At 47.8% G+C, this 20,744-nt stretch overlaps 3 protein-coding genes across 5 annotated transcripts; 2 read left to right on the top strand and 1 right to left on the bottom strand.

The window, feature by feature from the left end:
* The first annotated feature begins 996 nt into the window (after positions 1-996).
* On the top strand, positions 997-2,347 carry LOC135392648 (phospholipase ABHD3-like). Its single transcript, XM_064623364.1, has 2 exons — positions 997-1,372; positions 1,431-2,347. Exons 1-2 carry the CDS (start codon positions 1,013-1,015, stop codon positions 2,217-2,219), a joined length of 1,149 nt encoding a protein of 382 aa, XP_064479434.1. The 5' UTR covers positions 997-1,012; the 3' UTR covers positions 2,220-2,347.
* Positions 2,348-2,555: 208 nt separating this feature from the next.
* LOC135390793 (uncharacterized) lies at positions 2,556-18,278 on the top strand. 2 transcript variants are annotated; one of them, XM_064620698.1, is made up of 7 exons: positions 2,556-2,743; positions 2,808-2,959; positions 15,312-15,553; positions 16,251-16,338; positions 17,101-17,251; positions 17,927-18,006; positions 18,070-18,278. In XM_064620698.1, exons 3-7 carry the CDS (start codon positions 15,318-15,320, stop codon positions 18,184-18,186), a joined length of 672 nt encoding a protein of 223 aa, XP_064476768.1. In that variant the 5' UTR covers positions 2,556-2,743; positions 2,808-2,959; positions 15,312-15,317; the 3' UTR covers positions 18,187-18,278. The 2 variants fall into 2 exon arrangements, with proteins under 2 accessions (XP_064476768.1, XP_064476769.1); XM_064620699.1 differs by lacking the exon at positions 2,808-2,959.
* LOC135390792 (uncharacterized) lies at positions 7,022-13,317 on the bottom strand. Of its 2 annotated transcripts, XM_064620697.1 has the most exons (7): positions 13,141-13,317; positions 13,043-13,081; positions 12,964-12,981; positions 12,083-12,188; positions 11,714-12,007; positions 9,243-10,443; positions 7,022-7,417 (listed from the first exon to the last, which is right to left on the bottom strand). In XM_064620697.1, exons 1-7 carry the CDS (start codon positions 13,190-13,192, stop codon positions 7,070-7,072), a joined length of 2,058 nt encoding a protein of 685 aa, XP_064476767.1. In that variant the 5' UTR covers positions 13,193-13,317; the 3' UTR covers positions 7,022-7,069. The 2 variants fall into 2 exon arrangements, with proteins under 2 accessions (XP_064476767.1, XP_064476766.1); XM_064620696.1 differs by having other exon boundaries at positions 11,714-12,188; positions 13,141-13,316.
* Positions 18,279-20,744: the final 2,466 nt, after the last annotated feature.

The following is a 20,744-nucleotide window of genomic DNA, read 5'->3' as shown; positions in this document are numbered from 1 at the left end:
CTTTGTAGGGCTCCTGGCTATTCTTTTTGCTCACTGGCACGTTTCCCCCAATCACGCGCTCATACATGTATATCTCTTCTCCGACTGCCTGCCATTGGTTGGGGTCGAACACTGCGTCTCTTGAGTTTCGGCTCCTTTCCTATACATGTCCCCCTTTCATTCGCGAAATCTTGTTTTCCTGGGTGCCAGCGCACGTTGGCTTTCCTCCCCATGAGGTTGCTGACGCCCTTGCAAGGGCGGCTCTCTCACCTGCTCAGCTTGCCGTCTTTCCTTCTGCCCCTATAAAGTTCTCTACCTCACGTTTAAGCGCGTTGATTTTCTCCGCAGGTCGTCTTCGGCCTGGTGAGCTTCATTCTCGCCCTGAGATGACTCACCTAGGCTCGCCCTGGCCCTCTTTTTTTGCGCATCTCCCGTCGGATGGAGATCCTCCTGACGCTGCGGCATCCCTCGTTTAAATTCCTTTATTTTTCGTATACGTCGTGTTCCTTCACCCCGCTGCCCGCACTGTGCTCTTGAGGAAACCATTGACCACTTCTTCCTTTTTTTGTTTGTTTGTCCTCCTTGCAGGTCGCCGCGGAACACTTTCATTGCCATTCCTTTTCGTGCTCATAGCATCCTCTCTCTCTATTCCGTCTATAACTCTTTATTCCGTCATCTCGTTCATGCCTCACAGCCTCTAAGCAAGCGCACCCATCTCCGTGGCTATGCTCTGGGCTATGCGCCACCCATTTTTAATTAGAAGATGATGAAGAACAACTACTCGGTTCGTTGGCACTGACACACCCTCACTACCGTCCCCGTCTCTATGCCCGCGATACCGTCTCTACAACGCCCCCCCCCCCCGGAACCATACTCCCCTCTCATACTCCTGGCCAATCGCCCTGTGTGGCTAAGGGCCATTTCTTTTGTGGCTGAAGAAGAAGAAGAAGACACATTGGCTCGTGACCTACTGCCTTTGGCTGTGCGCCACAGCAGTTAGAAGAAGAAGAAGAAGAATTTCCGTTGAGTTGTGATGTCGCACTACAGCATCGTCGCATCCGTCGTAGGAACTGCCTTCGCCCTCTACTACGTCGTAACCTCTTCGAAGAAACCATGTCTCGTGTGCGGGGAAGGGACCTTTCGAAACTTCCTCCTCACGAGGTGTTCCTTCATCCGCGAACGGTTCCTGCCAACTCCCTGGTGCTTCACGAGCCACGCCCAGACATTGGTGGCCCTGTTGTTGCAGAAGAAAAAGCCCGACATCGCGTACAACCGGCAGCTCTTGACCCTTTCTGACGGTGGTGTCTGTGCCCTGGATTGGTTCGGCGAAGAAAACGCCCAACCTGATAGACCCACTGTTCTCGTCTTGCCCGGCCTCACTGCGGACAGCCAGGTAAACCTGACGGATAGTGAAGTCCGGGCCACAATCATAATTTCTCTCTTTTTGACAGGTGTACTACATAAAGTCCTTGGTCCCTCTCATTGGCGACCTGGGATGCCGGTGCGTCGTCCTCAACCATCGAGGCGATGGCGGCGTCCCACTCAAGACACTCCGCTTGCGCTCCTGCCTCAATACAGACGACATCTTCGACGTCCTCGCCGCCGTCAAAACCAAGTATCCTTCAACGTCGGTACTGAGCGTTGCCTATTCGTTCGGAGGCGTCGTCCTCACCCACTATCTATCGCAAACAGGCGTTGAAGCCCTCATCGACGCGGCTCTCGTGATCTCGACCCCGACAGACCTCCTGGCTGCCACCGAGAACCTGCAGAGGGTGGGGCCTAACCTTATGATCAACCACTACCTGACCAAGTATCTCGTGGACTGCGTCCAGCGAAACCGTGACGTCATCGAAGCCAAGCTGAATGTCAACACGCTGTCCAAGTGCAAGACCGTCAAGCAGTTTGACGCCTGTTTTACGGCGCCGCTACTCGGGTTCGGGTCCGTGGAAGATTACTACAAGGCTTCCTGCCTGAACGGAAAGTTGGGGACAGTGCGTCGACCCCTGCTGTTTCTGACAGCCAGAGACGATATCTTTGTGCCCAAGGACTCGATGCCTCTCGACGAGATAAAGGAGTCTGGCTTCGTGGCGGCGGTCCTCATACCTCGTGGTGGCCATATTGGATTTGTGGACGGCTTGCTGTTTCCATCGCCGCCCTTTTACTCGGAGCGCTTTGCGGCGAGGTACGTGGATTCCTGGCTGCAGTACGGCGCAGAGGAGTTTCGAGGATTTGCCGAGTAACTACGGGGCAGCTCGGATGGGACCCACGGGAACGACTGTCGCGGATAAGCAATCGATTAATACGACATCGTGTGGATGTTAAGTGTGCAAGTATACGAGAGATACGAAATAATATGGTTGACACTTTTCTTGTCTGTTCCGTCCATTCATTTCGGGCATCGAGGGGGCCTGTCAACGTACCAGCGAGGCTGAAATGGGATCTGCGTCCAAGTTTGCCATAGCCATTCCTGTGGAAGATCAGGCAGCACAGGCGGTTTAGGTTTTAAATTTTCCCGCCAGATCCACCTTCTGTTCGCTCTCACTGCTCTGGCAACTGTGCGTATCGATTTATTGCCGCCACTCTGGGTCTGAGTCATATGGACGTTCCCGTGCGCCCTCAGCCGTCGTTGCTCTCAGCCAGCTTCCTTGGTGGGCTTCCACCGACGACGGCTGTCAACAGCGTCGAAAATAGTAACCCCGTGTAACCGTGTAGCTTGAGATCAAGGTCCTTTCCCTACGGACACCATTCTCCGTCAGTTACAGAGGTAAGCATACAACACCTGCGCTGCCTCGCATACGATTGAGCGCCAATTTTTTGCTCACGTGAAGCTGTACAGCAGCTGCGCTTTTATGCACGTAACAAGCTGAACAAGTGGTTTCCCTATAAGCCGGTTTAGAAGATTCTGCGGGTGCCACGCCTGGGAAGGAATGATTCAGGAAGACTCGACTGGCGTAATTTTCGGCTTGTAACAGGATTAAAGGTGAGAAAATACTCCAAAAGCCGGGTGATGAAGACATACTGTAAAACCTTTACTGCTCCGACTTGCACAACAATTAAAACAACACAACAGTAGACGTTTCGCCGCCTATCCAGGCAGCATCCTCAGTACAAATGGGCAAACCAAGGGGCACATCACTCACTTATCAAAGAGGGCGGCGTACACATCCGGCAGAGGGCCACGGTTTTTGTTGCACGCTGACTCCGCATGTCTGATAAACCACGATTCCAACAACTTTCGCGGGCCCCATCTTATCTCCCGTGCCAAGGTTTCCGCGTTATCAAAATCAAATACATGTTCAGTGGCCCAACAGTGATCAACCAACTCGGTTTTCAATCGCGTGGCATTCGTAGCATTGGCCACATCACTTTTATGCTCTTTCAAACGTGTTATTCGTTTCCTACCTGTCTCACCGATGTAGATCCTATCACAACCCCCGCATTGGATTTTGTACACAACACCGCTTTGTTCATGCGGTGCGGTGCGATCTTTAGGTTTTCCAAAAGTGGCGGCCAAAGTACATATCGGTTTGAAAACCGTTCTTACACCTAGTGGGCGTAAAGCCCTACGAATCGCATACGACACACCTTGAACAAAAGGGATGCACACCACAGATTTGACGTTGTCGGTCCTAGTTACCCTATCTTTGACACGTCGTCTTGTGTTGCTAAGGAAAGTACCTGGATAGCCCCGTTTCCCCAGAGAGGTAGCTATGTTAGTTAACTCCTGTAACCGTACATACTCATTAGACGACAGCGCGTCACATCGGGACAAAAGGGTACGCGCCACAGCTTGTTTGTGTTCAAATGGGTGGTGTGAATAAAAAGATAACAGACCCCCACTGTCGCAGGGTTTGCGGTAAACAGAAGTCCCAAGGAAGTCCTCTCGGTCCCGTCTCACTTACACATCCAGAAAAGGGAGTGAGCCGTCACTTTCCGTTTCACAAGTAAACTGAACAGCGTCGGAACTTAACCCGTGGGGAATGTGCGGCCTTAAGGGATTTGAAGTCTGATGCTTCGGTTGTGATCCTCCCAGCTGACAAGGGGAAGGGCACTGTTCTCCTGGATCGCGAGGTGTATGACAGGAAGATGCTACAGTTGTTGGATGACCCTGTCCACTTTGAGAAGATGGCTGCCGATCCTACTGCGAAGTCTGAGCGGCAGCTTGTTGATCATTTGCGAAGACTTAGAAGAGAGGGCAAGATTGATGAGACTCTTTACCGTCGCCTATTTTCTTCAGATGGGGCTGTACCAAAAATATACGGATTGCCCAAGATTCACAAGGAGGATTGCCCTCTTCGACCGATTGTGTCCTTTGTGGGTTCGCCGACATATGGGTTGTCTAGATTTTTGGTAGAACTTTTAAAGCCTCTTGTGGCTGATAATGTGTTTGCAGTTAAGAACTCTAGGGACTTTGTTTCCCGTGTCCGTGCACTTCAGTTGAGGGACGACGAGTTAATGGTTTCCTTTGATGTGGTTTCGTTGTTTACGAACGTTCCCGTTGTGGTGGCTTTAAGCATCATTGAGAAACGTTTGAAAGAAGATTGTACGCTAGAAAATCGCACGTCATTACTGGTCAATGATATCATGGTTTTACTTAGATTTTGTCTAAAGCAGACGTTTTTTACCTTTGCTGGTGTTGTGTACCATCAGGTTGAGGGCTGCCCTATGGGAAGCCCAGTGTCGGTAACTGTCGCCAACATAGTAATGGAGCATGTGGAGAGTGAGGTGATGTCATTTCTCTTTCCGGTGAAGATGTATTGTAGGTATGTTGACGATACGTTTGTTGTGCTGGAAAGGAGTAGCTTGTATGCGTTCCACCAGGCTCTGAACAGTGTACACCCCGCTGTTCAGTTTACTTGTGAAACGGAAAGTGACGGCTCACTCCCTTTTCTGGATGTGTAAGTGAGACGGGACCGAGAGGACTTCCTTGGGACTTCTGTTTACCGCAAACCCTGCGACAGTGGGGGTCTGTTATCTTTTTATTCACACCACCCATTTGAACACAAACAAGCTGTGGCGCGTACCCTTTTGTCCCGATGTGACGCGCTGTCGTCTAATGAGTATGTACGGTTACAGGAGTTAACTAACATAGCTACCTCTCTGGGGAAACGGGGCTATCCAGGTACTTTCCTTAGCAACACAAGACGACGTGTCAAAGATAGGGTAACTAGGACCGACAACGTCAAATCTGTGGTGTGCATCCCTTTTGTTCAAGGTGTGTCGTATGCGATTCGTAGGGCTTTACGCCCACTAGGTGTAAGAACGGTTTTCAAACCGATATGTACTTTGGCCGCCACTTTTGGAAAACCTAAAGATCGCACCGCACCGCATGAACAAAGCGGTGTTGTGTACAAAATCCAATGCGGGGGTTGTGATAGGATCTACATCGGTGAGACAGGTAGGAAACGAATAACACGTTTGAAAGAGCATAAAAGTGATGTGGCCAATGCTACGAATGCCACGCGATTGAAAACCGAGTTGGTTGATCACTGTTGGGCCACTGAACATGTATTTGATTTTGATAACGCGGAAACCTTGGCACGGGAGATAAGATGGGGCCCGCGAAAGTTGTTGGAATCGTGGTTTATCAGACATGCGGAGTCAGCGTGCAACAAAAACCGTGGCCCTCTGCCGGATGTGTACGCCGCCCTCTTTGATAAGTGAGTGATGTGCCCCTTGGTTTGCCCATTTGTACTGAGGATGCTGCCTGGATAGGCGGCGAAACGTCTACTGTTGTGTTGTTTTAATTGTTGTGCAAGTCGGAGCAGTAAAGGTTTTACAGTAGGATTAAAGGTAGGGGAAAAGGGACAGCAGAGACAGGCATTGAAAATGGGCGCGATATTAAAACAGGTAATTCCCGGTCTTACCTAAGAAACGTGAGAGAATCCTCGTATCTGTAAAAAAAAAAATCCTTCGTGCTCTCTTTGCTTTCTAAGGAGCTCTCCTCTCGAGCTCCTCACTCCAGCTGTCACTCATGTTCCGGGAGAGGAATGAGGCCCGTTATAACCCGGCTTCATTGATTAGATAATTACTACATAGGATTGAGGGAGACTATTACAGTAATAGATCGACTGCATATAGAATGCAGTGGACCAATCAGTGTGTTCGGCCTACCTTTTATTCTCGAACCGTACGAAAGCACAAAAATTAACAACTTACGAGCGAGCGATGTCTGTTGAAAGGAGCGGAATGAAGAAGAAGAAGAAGAAAAAAGAAAAACTGAGCGAAGATCGTAAGGACGAGAATCGCAAGATAGGAGGAAATGGTGACTTGAGCTGAACTTGCCCTGAAGATCACCGCAACACCGGAACTCTAAAACTGCGCGTGTGGGGGCAACGCTATCTTGAGAATCGCTAAAACCATCCATTATGCTCATAATTACCGCGCAAAATATTTCAATTAGCCAGTGTGTCATTGAATTTTATATCCAGCGCTTTTGCTGCAATAATGTCAGTGTTTTAATAAAAAGGAATTTCTCAAAATTGTCCCGAAACTCTGCTGGGTGGAATTTTGCGTGATCGACATCTAACCAGGGCTGAAAAAAAAAATGGAAAAAGAAAAAAATCCGGATATTTAAAGGGGCCGTAAACAGGTACAAAAGGTGCACATTTCTTTGTGTTATATTAGAACTTAGTCAGTGAAAACTCCTTGCAATTACTAACGCTCAAAAACAAAAGGCGCTTGCATACGGATGAAATATTCACTGCACTCTTTCGCATTTTAGCTCCGCCCCGCGCTCTAACTTTCTCTAACGCTCTAACTGCGTTCTTTCACGGGTTATTATTATTTCAGAAATGTTTGGTGGCCTGTTTACGGCCCCTTTAATAAAGATCCTTTCCAGTGTGCTCTCTTGGATAAGACCCGGCCGGATTTTTTGGAGAATATAGACAAGCCTAGAAATGTGACAGTATAAAAACAAATGTTTTGCTGCTCTTCCTGATTTCGGGTAACCTCTCGTAGTTTCGGTTTATGAAACTGCCTATTCCAGTTTTCCGTGTGACGGTGAATTAAGATTGTCTTACACATCGCATCCGGACCCGTATTAAACTTTGAATTGAACTTTTTTTTACTATAGACCGTGAATTTGACATCACGTCAATATGCACTTGTGCGTAACATTACAGGCGAACGTTTTCGCGAACAATGGTGACAGAAGGACGGGAAATTCGCAGAGCGTCTTCGCACTCAGGGGAGACCTGAGAATGCTCCTTCCACTTGAACGGCTAGTGCAGTACTGCTGACAGTACCGACCGAAGAACAGCCGTTTCGCCTCCTCGTCTGGGAAAGAACTGAGCTGGAGGGCCAGAGACACCCCACGTGCGGTAGCGTAGACGGACACCTTTGCGAGATCTTCATCGCTTTTCCTTATCTTCCCGGCGAATAACGTCGAATACTGTTCGGTCACGCAAACCACCTGCTGCACAAACTTCGGTCTCACCTGCAGTGGAGAGAGAGAATCACATGTTTCACACCGGTTGGAAAGCCGCGTATCGGAGAGAGTTATTACCACCCCTGTCACACAGACACTTTCGATCCTAGGACTCAGGAACCTAGTCCCAACTAACATACTTTTAACTATATACTACGGCCTGATTCATTCCCATATCAACTACGGCCTTGAAGTCTACGGCCTCACGTATAACTCTAATCTGAGCCCACTGCTTTTTGCCCAGAAGCGTGCGCTACGAATTATCCTTTCTGTCGGCCGTCTGGAGTCGGTGTCGTTCGCTTTTTCTCTTTTATCTGTACTTAATATTTTCGATCTCCGTGATTATAAAGTTGCCCTTCTTATGCATAACTTTTTCTACAGGTCTTTTGACAGACAACAACTTAACTTTCAAAATTTCGTTCCACCATATTCCCTACGGAACGTGTCGCATTCACTTCAATGTTCGACCTTTCGCTCTAATTTCGGTCATTTCTCCCTTTCTTCTTTTGGAACTAGGTTGTGGAATGAACTCCTACATAACCTAAGGTCAACAACTAGTTTTCTCGCTTTCAAGCGCTCTTGCAAATTACACTTTCAACAGCGGCATTAATATCTTTATTTAGTTCAATGACATGTCCATTTCTTCATGTCCATTACTTCATTGTAGCAACGTACACCGTTTGTGCATATTATATGTATTGATGTGTATCATCTTGTATACTTTCCTTGTTACATTATGTGCGGACTACTACCTTTGCATTACCTCTCCCTCATAAGATGTATTTGAATAATATGTTTTCTTGCGGGACCGTTTAACAGGGTTTCCCCCTCACGGTCCCTTATCTCAAGTGTGTTCCTGATTTTGTGTAGCACTAATAAACAAATAAACAAATAAACAAAATCCGCATTGAGCCAATGCTCATCGAGATCAACGCGGATCCGGCGCTGCTACACGGACACGTTCGCGTATAGGATCGAACTCCGATACTGCTTAACCCGATCCATTAAACGGGATTGAAATTCTCAAGACGGCTTGAAGACCGTCACTGGCATCCTCGAACTCAGCGAATTTGTAGCAGTAAACAAAAAACGTTACATTAATTTGCAGATGTTCCTATACAAGCCTATAGAATACCACGGTTACGGTCTTAGTCTAGGTCTGTTTGTTTAATCTCGACCACTCACGACACCGCGCCCCCCGTAAAGGCTTCGTAAACAGCACAATGCGGAAGCGGTTATTCTCTACTTTTTAGGAACATATTTGTCAATCCCAGCGTACTGCCTCGGGGCTGTGAGCGCCGCCTGTCGACAAGCCAAACCTTCAATACCCATCGAGTTGGACCATATAGTAGCATCGCGCACCGAACGCTCTTGAGAAACTATGCGGATCGGATTCAACCTGCATTGAAAGTGCCGTGTGACAGCTATTAGATTTAGTCGCAGTACTAGAGCCTATAAGGGTGGAAAATCGGATCAAACGTATACATTTTATTAAACGTATTAATTAAACGTATACATTATACTCCTAACCTAGGGGCCTATTTGAAAATAACAAAATTAAACTCCGCAACTTACTACACACCCTCCATGATCGATCTACATTATAAAAGCCACACGTACAATGATCGTCACCCAATATGTTGCGTGACACGTTACGACTTAGATAAGGTGCGTTGTCATCGCTCGTCACTTTGGAAATTAAGGGGCCATAAGAATTCTCAAAAATAGGTAACCACATGTTTAGACATGAATAGCAATTGCAAGTTATACGCCGCGGGGTTCCACACGTCCCGATTAGACGTGCCTACACTACATAAACAACCGAGTACAATACCTCGCTGGGCCACGTATTGAAAACGCGCCATGCGACGACCGTGAACAGCGCGTGTGCCACCCGAAATCCCACCGTGGCATAGTTGATGGAACCGCTGCCGTCATCGTCGTAGAACCACGGATACCACATCAGTCCATTCGTGATCGTAATGTGGTTACTCTCACTATTCACTTCGACATTGGCGTACAACTGGCTACTTCTCACGCCAAAGGTGGGCTGTCTATGCCTGGGATGCCTGTTCAGAGTCTCACTGTAGCGCTGCAGCACGTACGGGTAGTTCTTCAGGAAACTGTCCGTCATGGCGAGCGTATCGCTCACCGCTGGGGGCGCCGTGTCCGGAAGGACGAACTTCGTGTCCCGTACCAATCTCCTCGCGCTGTCGATGGTGGCTGGCGTCATCCACGTGGCGTTCGTCAGCGCCTGCCCCACCGTGTCCCGGACTCCTTCCACGAATTTCGCGAAATGTTTACGTAGTCCCGGCTTATTGCGTTTTTCGCCAAGCAGGTAAGTCGTGCTGGCGGCGAAATGCTTCAACGTCAAGCTGGCGCAAGCTTGTCGAGGGTCGCCCGCCCGTGGTTCGAACAAGTTGGTGATGGCGAGCAAAAATATGTAACGAAGGAGGATCGCCGGATCCGCGGCGAAAAACGCCAGGGTAACATTTTCCAAGGGCCGCGGGTACGGCAGCATCCTCCTCATCTTGGCAGTCGCCACATCGCCGAGGCTCTTCTGAATGGCGGTGTCCCAATCTCTCGAGGTGAGCTTGCCCGGAATCGTCGGGAGCTGGCAGTTGCCCGCCATACAAGTGAGGTTAGTGTCCGCTACGTCTGTCCTTTTCGACTGCAGGTGAAAGCTCTTCTCAAATTCCATCAGGGCCTGGAAAATGCGTTCGTTTTCGGACGGGTCGGTGTTGAATCCCGGCAGGACACCGAGAATGAATTCTTTCACACGTGGATCTTCCGGCTCCAGGTCCTTCCTTCTCGCACTCAGTATTAGGGTCACGGAACGACCGACCACGACCCTAAGATTAGGTTTCTTGAGCATTAGAATGTCCAGCCGAAATATTGTCGGGACCCCTTTTCGAAGGGAGAGATCAACGACGAAGCGGAATAATGCTGGAGCACTGCTACCCACCCACTGGGTTTCGTCCAATTCGAGGCTGCTAGCGGCCATTTTCGCCAAGTGGTCAAGGCCATCTTCAGACCTGCAGATGAAAGAGCGGATGGCTACATGACTCTGCGTACTCCACAGCCACATGACAACTCGGGTTCCTCCTCAGGAGGAGCTCAAGTAGTAAATTTCATTCCCCGCGTGGGACTGATCCAAAATAGATTTATACGTTCGAAGGTTAGGTAGCACCTAGAAATTTGAAACCTTATACCTGTGGTTCCTCGTTTTCGGTTCTAATCGAAAAACACCGAAAAAATACGCAGGGACTTTCGGTTTTAACTGAAAAACACCGAACACAAAGGAATGTCCATGAAAAGCTTAGGGGGATCAATCTCTGCAATAAGCTTAAATGAGCACCGCTTTCACGATTTAGGTACCACCACTTCGCTGTACGGCTGAGCACATTTTTGAAATTACGTTGAGATTTATATTCGGCGATTAAAAAAATCGGCGAAAAAAACGCCGATATCACGGACATAAATAAAGACCGAAAGATATACGCGGAAAGACGGAAAGCGCGGAGCCCTACTTATTCCCCTGCCACACGGGTACGAAAAATGACATTAAGTGCTTAATGCCTTAAGTCTTAAGGAGTACTCATGCGGTCTAGTTAACTTTCGCTTCTGAGGAGAGTTTGCTACACCGACGCAAAATTATTTTCTTCGCTTTGCCTTTCTTTTAAGGAAGTAATGTAATCGGCTCCAGTGTGCAGAACATGCTTGCAAACGACAAAGCCGTTATTTTCATTCGCAGGGATCTGGAAAAGTGCAATACGCTTGTCGAATTTGTTGATTGCAATCAATTCCCCGACCGTTACTGTAGGGAATGACATTTTGGCCCAAATATCGCGGAGGGGGGGGGGCGGAGAGAACACATTTTAATTGCTGCATCTCCCATAGACTATATCTACTGAAAATCTGACAAACCAATTCCAGCACGGGCATACCCGTCTCACATGGTTCAGCTGTGTGTGTGACCGTAGATGCACAGTGTTGTGTGCATGCAATTATGCATTTGAACCTCTGTTCATGCAGATCCCATTGGAAGTGATCCGTCCGTGAAATAAGCAACTTTTGGGAGATTAGTAAAACTGTTTTCCAGGTTCTGAAGAAACCTGCAGAATTGAAGGGAAGGACCGCATCGCACCTTCTGGATCACCGTCTGGAGTGGCAGCTTCGTTGACCCACAATTGCGCGTCAGTGTTAAAGGTATACGTGTCGGGCGTAAAAGAAAGGCCCTTTCTGGTTTCTCCACTTACCAGACGACGACATCTATAGAAGAGAACAAAACTGGAAAAAACCTACCGAGTGAAGTCGTAGCAACTCTTGTAAAATATGCGGCCGTTTTGCAGTGGGTCATTTCCGGAATGGCTTTCCGTTCGGTTGAAGAACGCGTTGTGGATTTCAGAAATGATGCCGTTGGCAATGTCTTCGACGTACCCCCTGGACTCCGCGTTCTTGACAAGCCATCCCCCGCAGGCGTACATGTAGAAGTCCGTGCACGGGCTGTACTTCTTGCCGAGCATGGCTTGATAGTCAGCGGTGGCCCGCTTGCAGCTCTTGCTTGTACAGTGGTCCTGGGTCCGGCTCCCTCGCGGACTGCGCCAATAGAAGTAGCCTGCCACGACAAAGGCAACGAGGACCAGTCCGCACGCGACAAACAAGCTGGCGTACGCTTTTTTGCGCTTTGGTTCGGTTGGTTCGGGTGGAGCAGCTTGCTGTACCTCCTTCACAGGGACTGGTTCGTCGAGGGGAGCCAAAAGCGGAGCTTCTGCATTCGCTGCGTGCAACAGTACGGGTGCATTACCTTCCAGTCTCAAATAAAACGTCTGTTCTTGTGCTCGTTAAGGTTGCGTTCGTTTATTCGACTCGAACAACTCGAGAGCCGAGAGAGTAGACTCTTGGTGGGCGAAAATGCCGCGGCGCGGCTCTCATGACGTCGCCCACGTGACACTAACTTCGAGGATTCAACACTAGAGGTGCTCAAGAGTCGACTCGCAGCGACTCTCCTTTCGAGGTGGGTCGCTAGAGTCGATGACGTACGATGGCTCTCATACGTCACGACTCCGTTTATTAAACTCGCGCAACCCGCGAGTCGGAGTCGTGACGTATGAGAGCCATCGTACGTCATCGACTCTAGCGACCCACCTCGAAAGGAGAGTCGCTGCGAGTCGACTCTTGAGCACCTCTAGTGTTGAATCCTCGAATTTTAGAACGGGAGTTAGTGTCACGTGGGCGACGTCATGGGAGCCGCGCCGCGGCATTTTCGCCCACCAAGAGTCTACTCTCTCAAGATTAGTCGTATTGGACTATCTAGACATAGTTTTCAGGGGAAGCGAACGAGATAGAGACCTGACGCATAGAGTCTCGGTGCAATTACCGGCAGAATAGGGCACAGAAAACGTCCGCGCTTTCAGTTTCAATTTGAGTTTCAATAACGGCACACCACAGAGAAAGGGCATATGGGAAAAGCATGGTGAATGTCTGGCGTCCTGTTTTTGTGGAAGGAAACGCCCATTCATCGCGCAATTGTCATACCTGCAGCTAATGCTTACCCTTCGCGAGCTTGTTTCCTGAAAAGAGAAAGCGTCATATTACTATATTGTGGTAAAGAGGCACTCCGCGCGTACTCACGCTTCTTTCCGGACGAGTGACTACCCTTCCCATGGATACCTACGGATGAAGAAGTAAATTATAAACGTTTCTACACACACCGTGCTATCCCGCAGTACCGCTCTTTGAAGAACTGGTTCGTGTTCGTGTGTGGGATACCATGCTGTTCATCCATAGGAATTCCGAACAGAAATGGCGATGCACGGGGCCTCTTCTTCTTTTTCTTCTGCTTCGCCTCGTGAAACAGAGTTCGTTCAGCACGTGAACGACATTGATTAGCGTTCACGGGCACTGAATCTGAAAATGAAAAAGAAGCTGCCATTTCCTTTGTGGCTGAAGAAGAAGAAGAAGAAGAAGCAGCAGCTGCGCGAACGACATGGTGGTGGGGCTCGCCGTTGTCGGCCTCACAGATGTGGGCAACGTCACGACTGACGCCCTGGGTAATGTGCGTCCTGGGCCAACTTCTAAGGGAACTGTGCCGACATATGTCGTCTGACAGCGTCTGAGGAAAACCCAGGAGAGACCCCAGACAGCACAGCCGGCACCGGGACATGGTTGGTTGGTTGGTGGTGGTGATAGGGCTTGCCGTTGTCGGCCTCACGTATGTGGGCAACGTCACGACTCACGCCCTGGGGGAATGTGCGTCCTGGGCCGACTTCTAAGGGAACTGTGCCGACATATGTCTGAAAGCGTCTGAGGAAAACCCAGGAAAAACCCCAGACAGCACAGTCGGCACCGGGACATAAATTTGGTAGACTGGCACGGAACCCTGGCCAATCGCCTTGTGTGGCTTGTGGCCACTGTGCTTAATGGTGGAAGAAGAGGAAGAAGAGACTGGCCAACTCGCCAGCGTGTCTGCGAAGAAGAGAAAGATTGTCGTCGATCTTCGCTCATGTTATGGCGGGCTAGAAGGATTCTAGCCCGCCATACTCATGTCTCTTAGTGGCTCACGGCCATCATCTCCTTGGACGAAGACGAAGAACAAGATGTCTCCGACCCTTCAAGCAGCTACATCGCACTCGTACTGGCCAATCGCCCTTAGTGGATAACGGCCATTTCCCCGAGGATGAAGAAGAAGAAGAAGCTACATCGCAGCTTTACAGACAACGTGAGGCTATCCATGGGTTGAAGAGATGGCAAAGATGTTTCTTAGAAAAAGTCGAATCTGCGTATACGAACCAATAGTATTCGCTTTGTTGTTAATAAATATGTTAATGAACTCAGTATATACGTATGGTACGTAGTTCAAACAGCATAACAGCGTTGCTTCGTTCCAGAATAGACGGAACATCCGAAATGTTAATAGTGGCGCATGTACAGCTCCGGTCAACCTTAATAATAACTTGGAAAAAATGTGGTCTCGTTCCCGAACGCGATTACAGCAACCCTTGGGGCTATAACGAAATCTTAATTGAACAAAATTATTCTGTTAGTTTAACACAAGGATTTTGATCATTTCACAATTCTCCCAGTTCCTCAATGGTGGCGCTGTTATCGCGCTGGGAAATAAGACCAAATTTCTTCCAGTGTTATTATTAAGGTTGACTGAAGCTGTACCGTACATGTACTTTACACAGTGCGGTCTCAATTTCGTTCGCCCGCAACTTTTCTTTTTCGATCGTATTCATCACCCCTGCAGATTATGTCTCTCGCCTCGTCATTAGTGAATATCACATCAATAAATAGTAGTACGAAAATCATGGTCATGAGTTCTGTTTATCCTTTCCGCTCAAACTCACGGAAACATTCGCGTCTACAGCAGCTTGCTCGTATATACTATTTTTATGTTCAACAGTAACTTATGCATACGCGATTGGAAGTCATTGTTGATTTTTTTGTCCTAACCGATATCCACGATAATTTTGTAAAATCGTGTGGGAAACGGTGCTATTACTTGTACACTCGTGTTTCGTTAATTTCTTTGTCCTTTTTTTTTTGTAAATGTGATTGTTTCTCCCTTTGCCCCCCCTAAAATAATAAAACGTAATGGAATGAAAGTAATATGACAACTCTGTTGCAACTCGTTACGCAGAACGAAACCGAATCTTTGTCCAATGAGGTGCATGATACTGCGGTGATATCGTCGCAGAAAACGTTCCTTTTATATTTTAACATTTTTTTTTTGTGTGTGTGTAGGCTATGACTATTCCCGGCATTTAGACTATTTTTAACAACGTGCGGGAAAATAGATCCAGACCGTGTTGGAGATAATTCAATGAGATTTTTATTGCGCAGTGAATGGTGAAGTTGAAGGTATAGGTCGAAAGAGTGAACACTCTTGCCGTTCCAGAACTGAATGCGAATGGGTGACACGAAGGAAATAGCTGTGAAGGAAGCCTGGATGAACGCGACGGAAGGCTTGGAGAACGGCGCCAGGAACCAATGGTGGGAACGAGTACGAAGAAAGTACGCCGAAGAATGGCGGGCCTACTACAACCTGGAATACTTGCACAACATGATGGAGCTGATCAGCGCCTACAGGGGGCACCTGAAGGAACCCAGGGCTGTCACGCTAGCTGTCTTCTTTCTGCAGTAAGGCGAATACCTTAAGACTTCCGTACACTGCGAAACGAGGGGATATGCAAGCAGCCGATCGCGAGCCCTCTTTGTCACGTTTTATAAATGCAGACGACAGAAGAAGGGGCGGACGCTAGAGTCACTAAATAGGGAGCAGAGTAGCGACACTGAGCCACGCCGGAGCGCGAGACCGCCATCTTGGATCCAGCGCAGCTGCGTCGCCCAGCAATGGGACACCAATCTCTCCCTCTTCAGTCGGAGAACAGCGCGCAGTCGAGCCAGCTCGCAACCGGGAAAACCGATTTTGTATGGAGGGGACTCAACATGGACGGCGCGTTCTTGGAAAGGGAAACCACGTGACACGATCGCCCCAATCGCGGACACCGGACGGCGGCTCCGGCGCGGAAAAGGAATGCGATACTCTTTACCCCTATTTAGTGACTCTAGTGGACACGACCGAATAGAAGGGGGACATTTTCCGGGACTCTCTTGCGCAAAAGAGCAGTCGCGATGAACCTAAGAACTGCACGTTAAGTACACCCTCCCCCCCCCCCCTCCCCCCGTGCGCGTGTTCTTATTTGCAATAAGAATATAATATAGCAATATGTAGCCGCATCACACTACGTCGTGACAAGTAGTGCGATATCGCGACAAGTAGTAGTAGTAGTAATCCGCGTGCATTTGTTCCATATGTATGATTTACCTATTTCAGTTTGGAGTACGATCCCAAGGCAACTGACAACGAAGAAACAAACATTGAACTAGTCAGGGAATTTGCGGTTCAGGCGGAGATTCCAACCGTAAGTATGAGCGCAAGAGTACTTGAATACTTGCAAGAATACTTTACAAGTTAACGAGTGTACATCGTAGAAAAATAGATCCCGCCTTACTGCATGCATACTGTGCTGTTGCTAAGGGAGTGACCGTGATAAAACTCGAAAAGGCGGGCATCCTGGTAGATAAACTTTCTGTTTCTGGTGAGAAAAGCTTAAGGACGTAAAATAAACTGGACAACACATCCTTGTCTTCGCTTTGTTCTTGTATTGTCTTTTTCTCTCGTCATTAGAGGATTCTTCAACCACACTTATACACTAAACCTGTAGTACTACTTGCGACACACTTGTCTGTAATCTCCAGCTCATGGCGCAACAGTCCCCTATCGGTGTTGTCGCGCTCAAGGGGCTATACCAAAATCGTTTCAAGAGGGGAGGTGGTGCATACCGTGTAAAGACATTGTGCCCCGCCAGCGCCATCAACCAATCGGGAGAGGTACTTGAGCATCGTCTGCCTGCCTCTACTGCCTGTCGACTTCCCCTCGGAGTCGATTTTGGACTGGTCCTCTGTGCCCGACACCGCCGATAGGGGATCGTTCCGCCACGAGCTGAAGACTACAGAGTAGTGTGTCGCAAGCAGTACGCTTGCGAGGTGTTCGAAAATATTTGAAATAATTCGAAAGATGGTAACGCTGCATTTTTATGTTATCAATTATGTAACTGTAATTCAGGAACTTCCTGAGCAGAATAGGGCAGTTCCGTTCTCACTTATTCAGTTTCTTTTCGAAGGAGACGGGCTTGGTGTCGATGGTTGTGGAACTCATTTCGTTGACGAAGCTTCACAGCACAGAAGAACACAAGCTGGAGGGTGTGTACGGAGATGAAGATAAACACTTCTTCCTGGACTTCGACATGAGCGCCCTCGGTGGAAGCCCTCGAGGTATCTGTTCTATGACGTAACTGCAGAAGTTTCTGTGTAGCGAACTAGTGTTCGTATTAAGGAAATTCCGCGCAAATGCAGCCATTTTTTAGCTGTAGGGCAAACCACCACGTGACGTCATATGACCACGTAGTATAGCCGCGTGAGTGCTCTATACTATAACGCTACTGCATTTAGACGCGTTTTACACAATGGCCAAAGAGGCACCGATTTTTTAGAAGGTACTAACGCAGCCCACTAATATATCGATCATTTCACTGTTACACTATAAGAACATGACGATTTTTTGTCCCTACATTAGATTTACTTTTATTAACATAAAAAAGAAAACCATTTCATTTATGTGTCCATAACGACATTGAAATTGTCGCCTATTCCAACAGACCATTGTGGCTCTTATTTTAAACCCCTGTCTTACGTTGTATGTTTTTGTCTTTGTGTTGGTATGAGATGAAAATTGCTTTCAAAAATTATGAAATTAGTGGGAAAAAGTTGAAAATGCCCAAAGTAAGAGCAGTTGAATTCAATGGCGAAAGTTCTATTTCCTTCCTCTTAGCCAGCTAAGTCTAGGGGAGTCATCACAATGAAGATTGTGCACAATTAAAGAACAGTACGGTTTTTTACCTTTAACTTTGACCTCTTCTTGCTTGACGTACATGTTGGTGTCTATCACAGAGTACAGCGCCTATGCCGAGAAGATCAGACAGGAATACAGCTTCATGTCTGACCCCGCCTACAACAGTCTCAAATTAAAGGTACTGTCTTCAAAAACCCCAACAGACATCCTGCTTTCGTGTGACCGTTTTCTCCTTCCATAGGTGCTCCAATATTTCCTTCAAATTCCCAACATCTTCGCGACGCAGCCTTTCCGTGCAAAATACGAAGTGCAGGCGAGAGAGAATATCCGCAACGAAATCTGCAAGCTCCAGTCGTGATGGCTGTGGACGTCTAGAACGCTTATCATGTCCAAGTGTTGTTGTTTTTGCATGCGCGCTTCGTACTGTATAAATGGATTGTACATATGCGATGTTTATCCTCGTAGCGTTTCTTAAATTATTTTTCCGAGGTTTCATAAGGAGTATCTTCTTACTACAGGTTTTCCCGCTCATTTTAATCCATTGGTCACTCAATTTAATCCAGTGGTGAACCAAATTAATCCAGACACCAACCAATTTAATCCAAGCGCTACCGAACTTAATCCAAGCAACACATGCAAATGCATTCCGTATGTATTTAGTCATGTCATGACTGGATACACAGTAAACAATTGAATTAAATTGGGTAGCTCCTGGATTAAATTGGTTGGTGTCTGGATTAATTTGGTTCACCACTGGATTAAACTGGGTAGCGTTTGGATTAAATTAAGTGACCAATGGATTAAAATGAGCGGGAAAACCTGTAGAGCTTTCTGTAGCAGACTACCGTAAAAGTGGAAATTTTCGCGAAATTCAAGTTTCGCGAAATATAGGCACGGTCCATTGATGCTCTTTATTACAACAACATTATTGGGTTTGTTGTGCTCAAAGCCACCCAAAACGGCCAGCTCAGCGCACGCGCGAACATACGGCTACGATGCGCCAGACGCGACCGTCACCACCTGCTGCTTATGCGCGCGCCGCCGCGCGGCAGCTCCGGTCCCTAGGCTAACTTTCAGGCGGAGTTTCGTGACCAGAGAGAGTATCAAAGGACCGTGATACAGGTATAGCGGGGATGAAAAAGTATGGGTACTGGAATTCGCGCTCACATGAGCTCCACAAAGACATGTCGATCGTCTTAGCTGACGACCTTTTGTTCTCACCAAATCGCTCTTGTCAGACATTTCTATAATTGAAACGCCACTTCAACGTCAGTAGTGTATTCGCATACTATCACTCGGCATTGCAGATACATGAACCAGCACGTATGTCAGTGTCACGGGATTGGAGTTCAAACCTGCAAAAATCGGCCCGAGCGCGCAGAACATGCTATAGCAAATGACAAAGCCAATATTTTCATTCGCGGGGATCTGCAAAACTGCAGTAAGCTTGTCGAATTCCTGGACTGTAGGGAATGAAATCATTTTGGCCCAAATATCGTGGGCATGCGTGCAGAGAGCAGCGATTTTGTTGCATCACCCACAGACACCCATGTATTGAAAATTTTATAAAGTTTAATTCACCAAAAATCAATGGATCCGGCCACCCTTGTCGGCCAAATTGTCGGCTCGGCCGACAATGTGCGCGCCTCGAAACGACGTTTTTCGCTTTTTTTTTTCCTTTCAGCTATTACCAGAGCAGTAGGGACTGTACTTTCCAATGCAATGGAGTAAATCTGACGTGCGCTTTCTGTTTCTGTAAAAAAAATAAAATATAAAACACGTGGGATTGACTCGGTAGATTTCGGAGATCAATTGGGAAAATTCAATTCCTCGCGAATTAAATTTGATAAAAGTGCTCAGAAGTAATGTCGAAATCTCCCCCGAGATAAGTATAGTTGATCCCATAATGTTCAGACGAGTAGATTTTTTAAATACAATTTTTTACCGCGTTAGGTGAAACACGTACCCTGTATATAATTGTTGCTCGTGTTGCCATAAGCACTGGCGGAAAGACTCAGCACGGGCCCTTACAACATCTGCACGCATACCCGCTTATCTGCAAAGACATACCCAAACCGTTCTTCGTTATCTTTTTGTCTCTCCCTTTCTTTACCTTTCTGGGAGAAGGAGTCATGCAACGCATTTGATTAGAACGATGAAGTGACAGATAAAACACTCCAGACTAGTCCACCGTTCGCGAACTCAAGGGTATGCCGCATCATCTTCAGCCCCCGTCATTGTGGCTGGCAACGTATGTCTCGGTCTGTTCGATCTGTACCAACCTCCCCCACCAATGGTGAGAAAAATGGAATCATCCGTTCCTTCTCGTCGAAGGCCGTTGTTTTTACATTTGCTTCCTGAACACGGCAGATGTCTCGGGGAGTATTGTGGCTGAAGGTACGTACGTCATTGAACCCGATTTGAACGTATGAACCTGATTTGAACCCGAACCCGATTGAACATATAACGTACGCTGTCGCCTTTGCGTACGTAAGGGATGCCGTGGTGGTTCTGCGCAGTGCGCAAAGCTTCTGCTTGTGTCTTGCGCGTGCGCAGAAACAATTTTTGTGTGTGTGTGTGTGCTGAGGGATCAGGGGGTTATATAATAACGAGTGGTTGCAATGTAGAAGACTAAAATCTGTGCTTATACTCTCCAATTTGCACATTCTCCCACGTAGCACGCTATTGGCTAAGCCTATCTGGGGAGATGTTCCAGCTAGAAGCTCCGGTTCAACTGGCGGTTCAACTTTGAGGCAGACTTTCATTGCGTGTTGCCCACTGTACTGAACTACGCTCGGGATGTTCGTGGAGCCAAAGGGAACAATTATTTCCTCGGACCTTCAAGAAGAAAGAATGCTTTGCGATTTGTGTTATCGCTTCTTCGCGAATTTAAAAATGCCATTTTGTAAGCTGTTT

Source organism: Ornithodoros turicata, chromosome 4 (genome assembly GCF_037126465.1).
Source record: "Ornithodoros turicata isolate Travis chromosome 4, ASM3712646v1, whole genome shotgun sequence".
In the NCBI taxonomy this organism is placed as follows: domain Eukaryota; kingdom Metazoa; phylum Arthropoda; class Arachnida; order Ixodida; family Argasidae; genus Ornithodoros; species Ornithodoros turicata.
Note: the sequence above shows the minus strand (reverse complement) of the source record. Positions and strands in the feature narration are given on the sequence as shown.

Excerpts from the sequence above, each read along its gene's own strand:
- LOC135392648 (XM_064623364.1), top strand. The coding sequence starts at position 1,013 with ATGTCGCACTACAGCATCGTCGCATCCGTCGTAGGAACTGCCTTCGCC. Across the intron at positions 1,373-1,430 it reads GCCTCACTGCGGACAGCCAG|GTGTACTACATAAAGTCCTT; the intron begins GTAAACCTGACG and ends TCTTTTTGACAG.
- LOC135390792 (XM_064620696.1), bottom strand. The coding sequence starts at position 13,192 with ATGAACAGCATGGTATCCCACACACGAACACGAACCAGTTCTTCAAAG. Across the intron at positions 13,082-13,140 it reads AACCAGTTCTTCAAAGAGCG|GTATCCATGGGAAGGGTAGT; the intron begins GTACTGCGGGAT and ends CTTCATCCGTAG. Across the intron at positions 10,444-11,713 it reads AGTTGCTACGACTTCACTCG|GTCTGAAGATGGCCTTGACC; the intron begins GTAGGTTTTTTC and ends TTTCATCTGCAG.
- LOC135390793 (XM_064620699.1), top strand. The coding sequence starts at position 15,318 with ATGCGAATGGGTGACACGAAGGAAATAGCTGTGAAGGAAGCCTGGATG. Across the intron at positions 15,554-16,250 it reads CTAGCTGTCTTCTTTCTGCA|TTTGGAGTACGATCCCAAGG; the intron begins GTAAGGCGAATA and ends TACCTATTTCAG. Across the intron at positions 17,252-17,926 it reads CCTCGGTGGAAGCCCTCGAG|AGTACAGCGCCTATGCCGAG; the intron begins GTATCTGTTCTA and ends TGTCTATCACAG.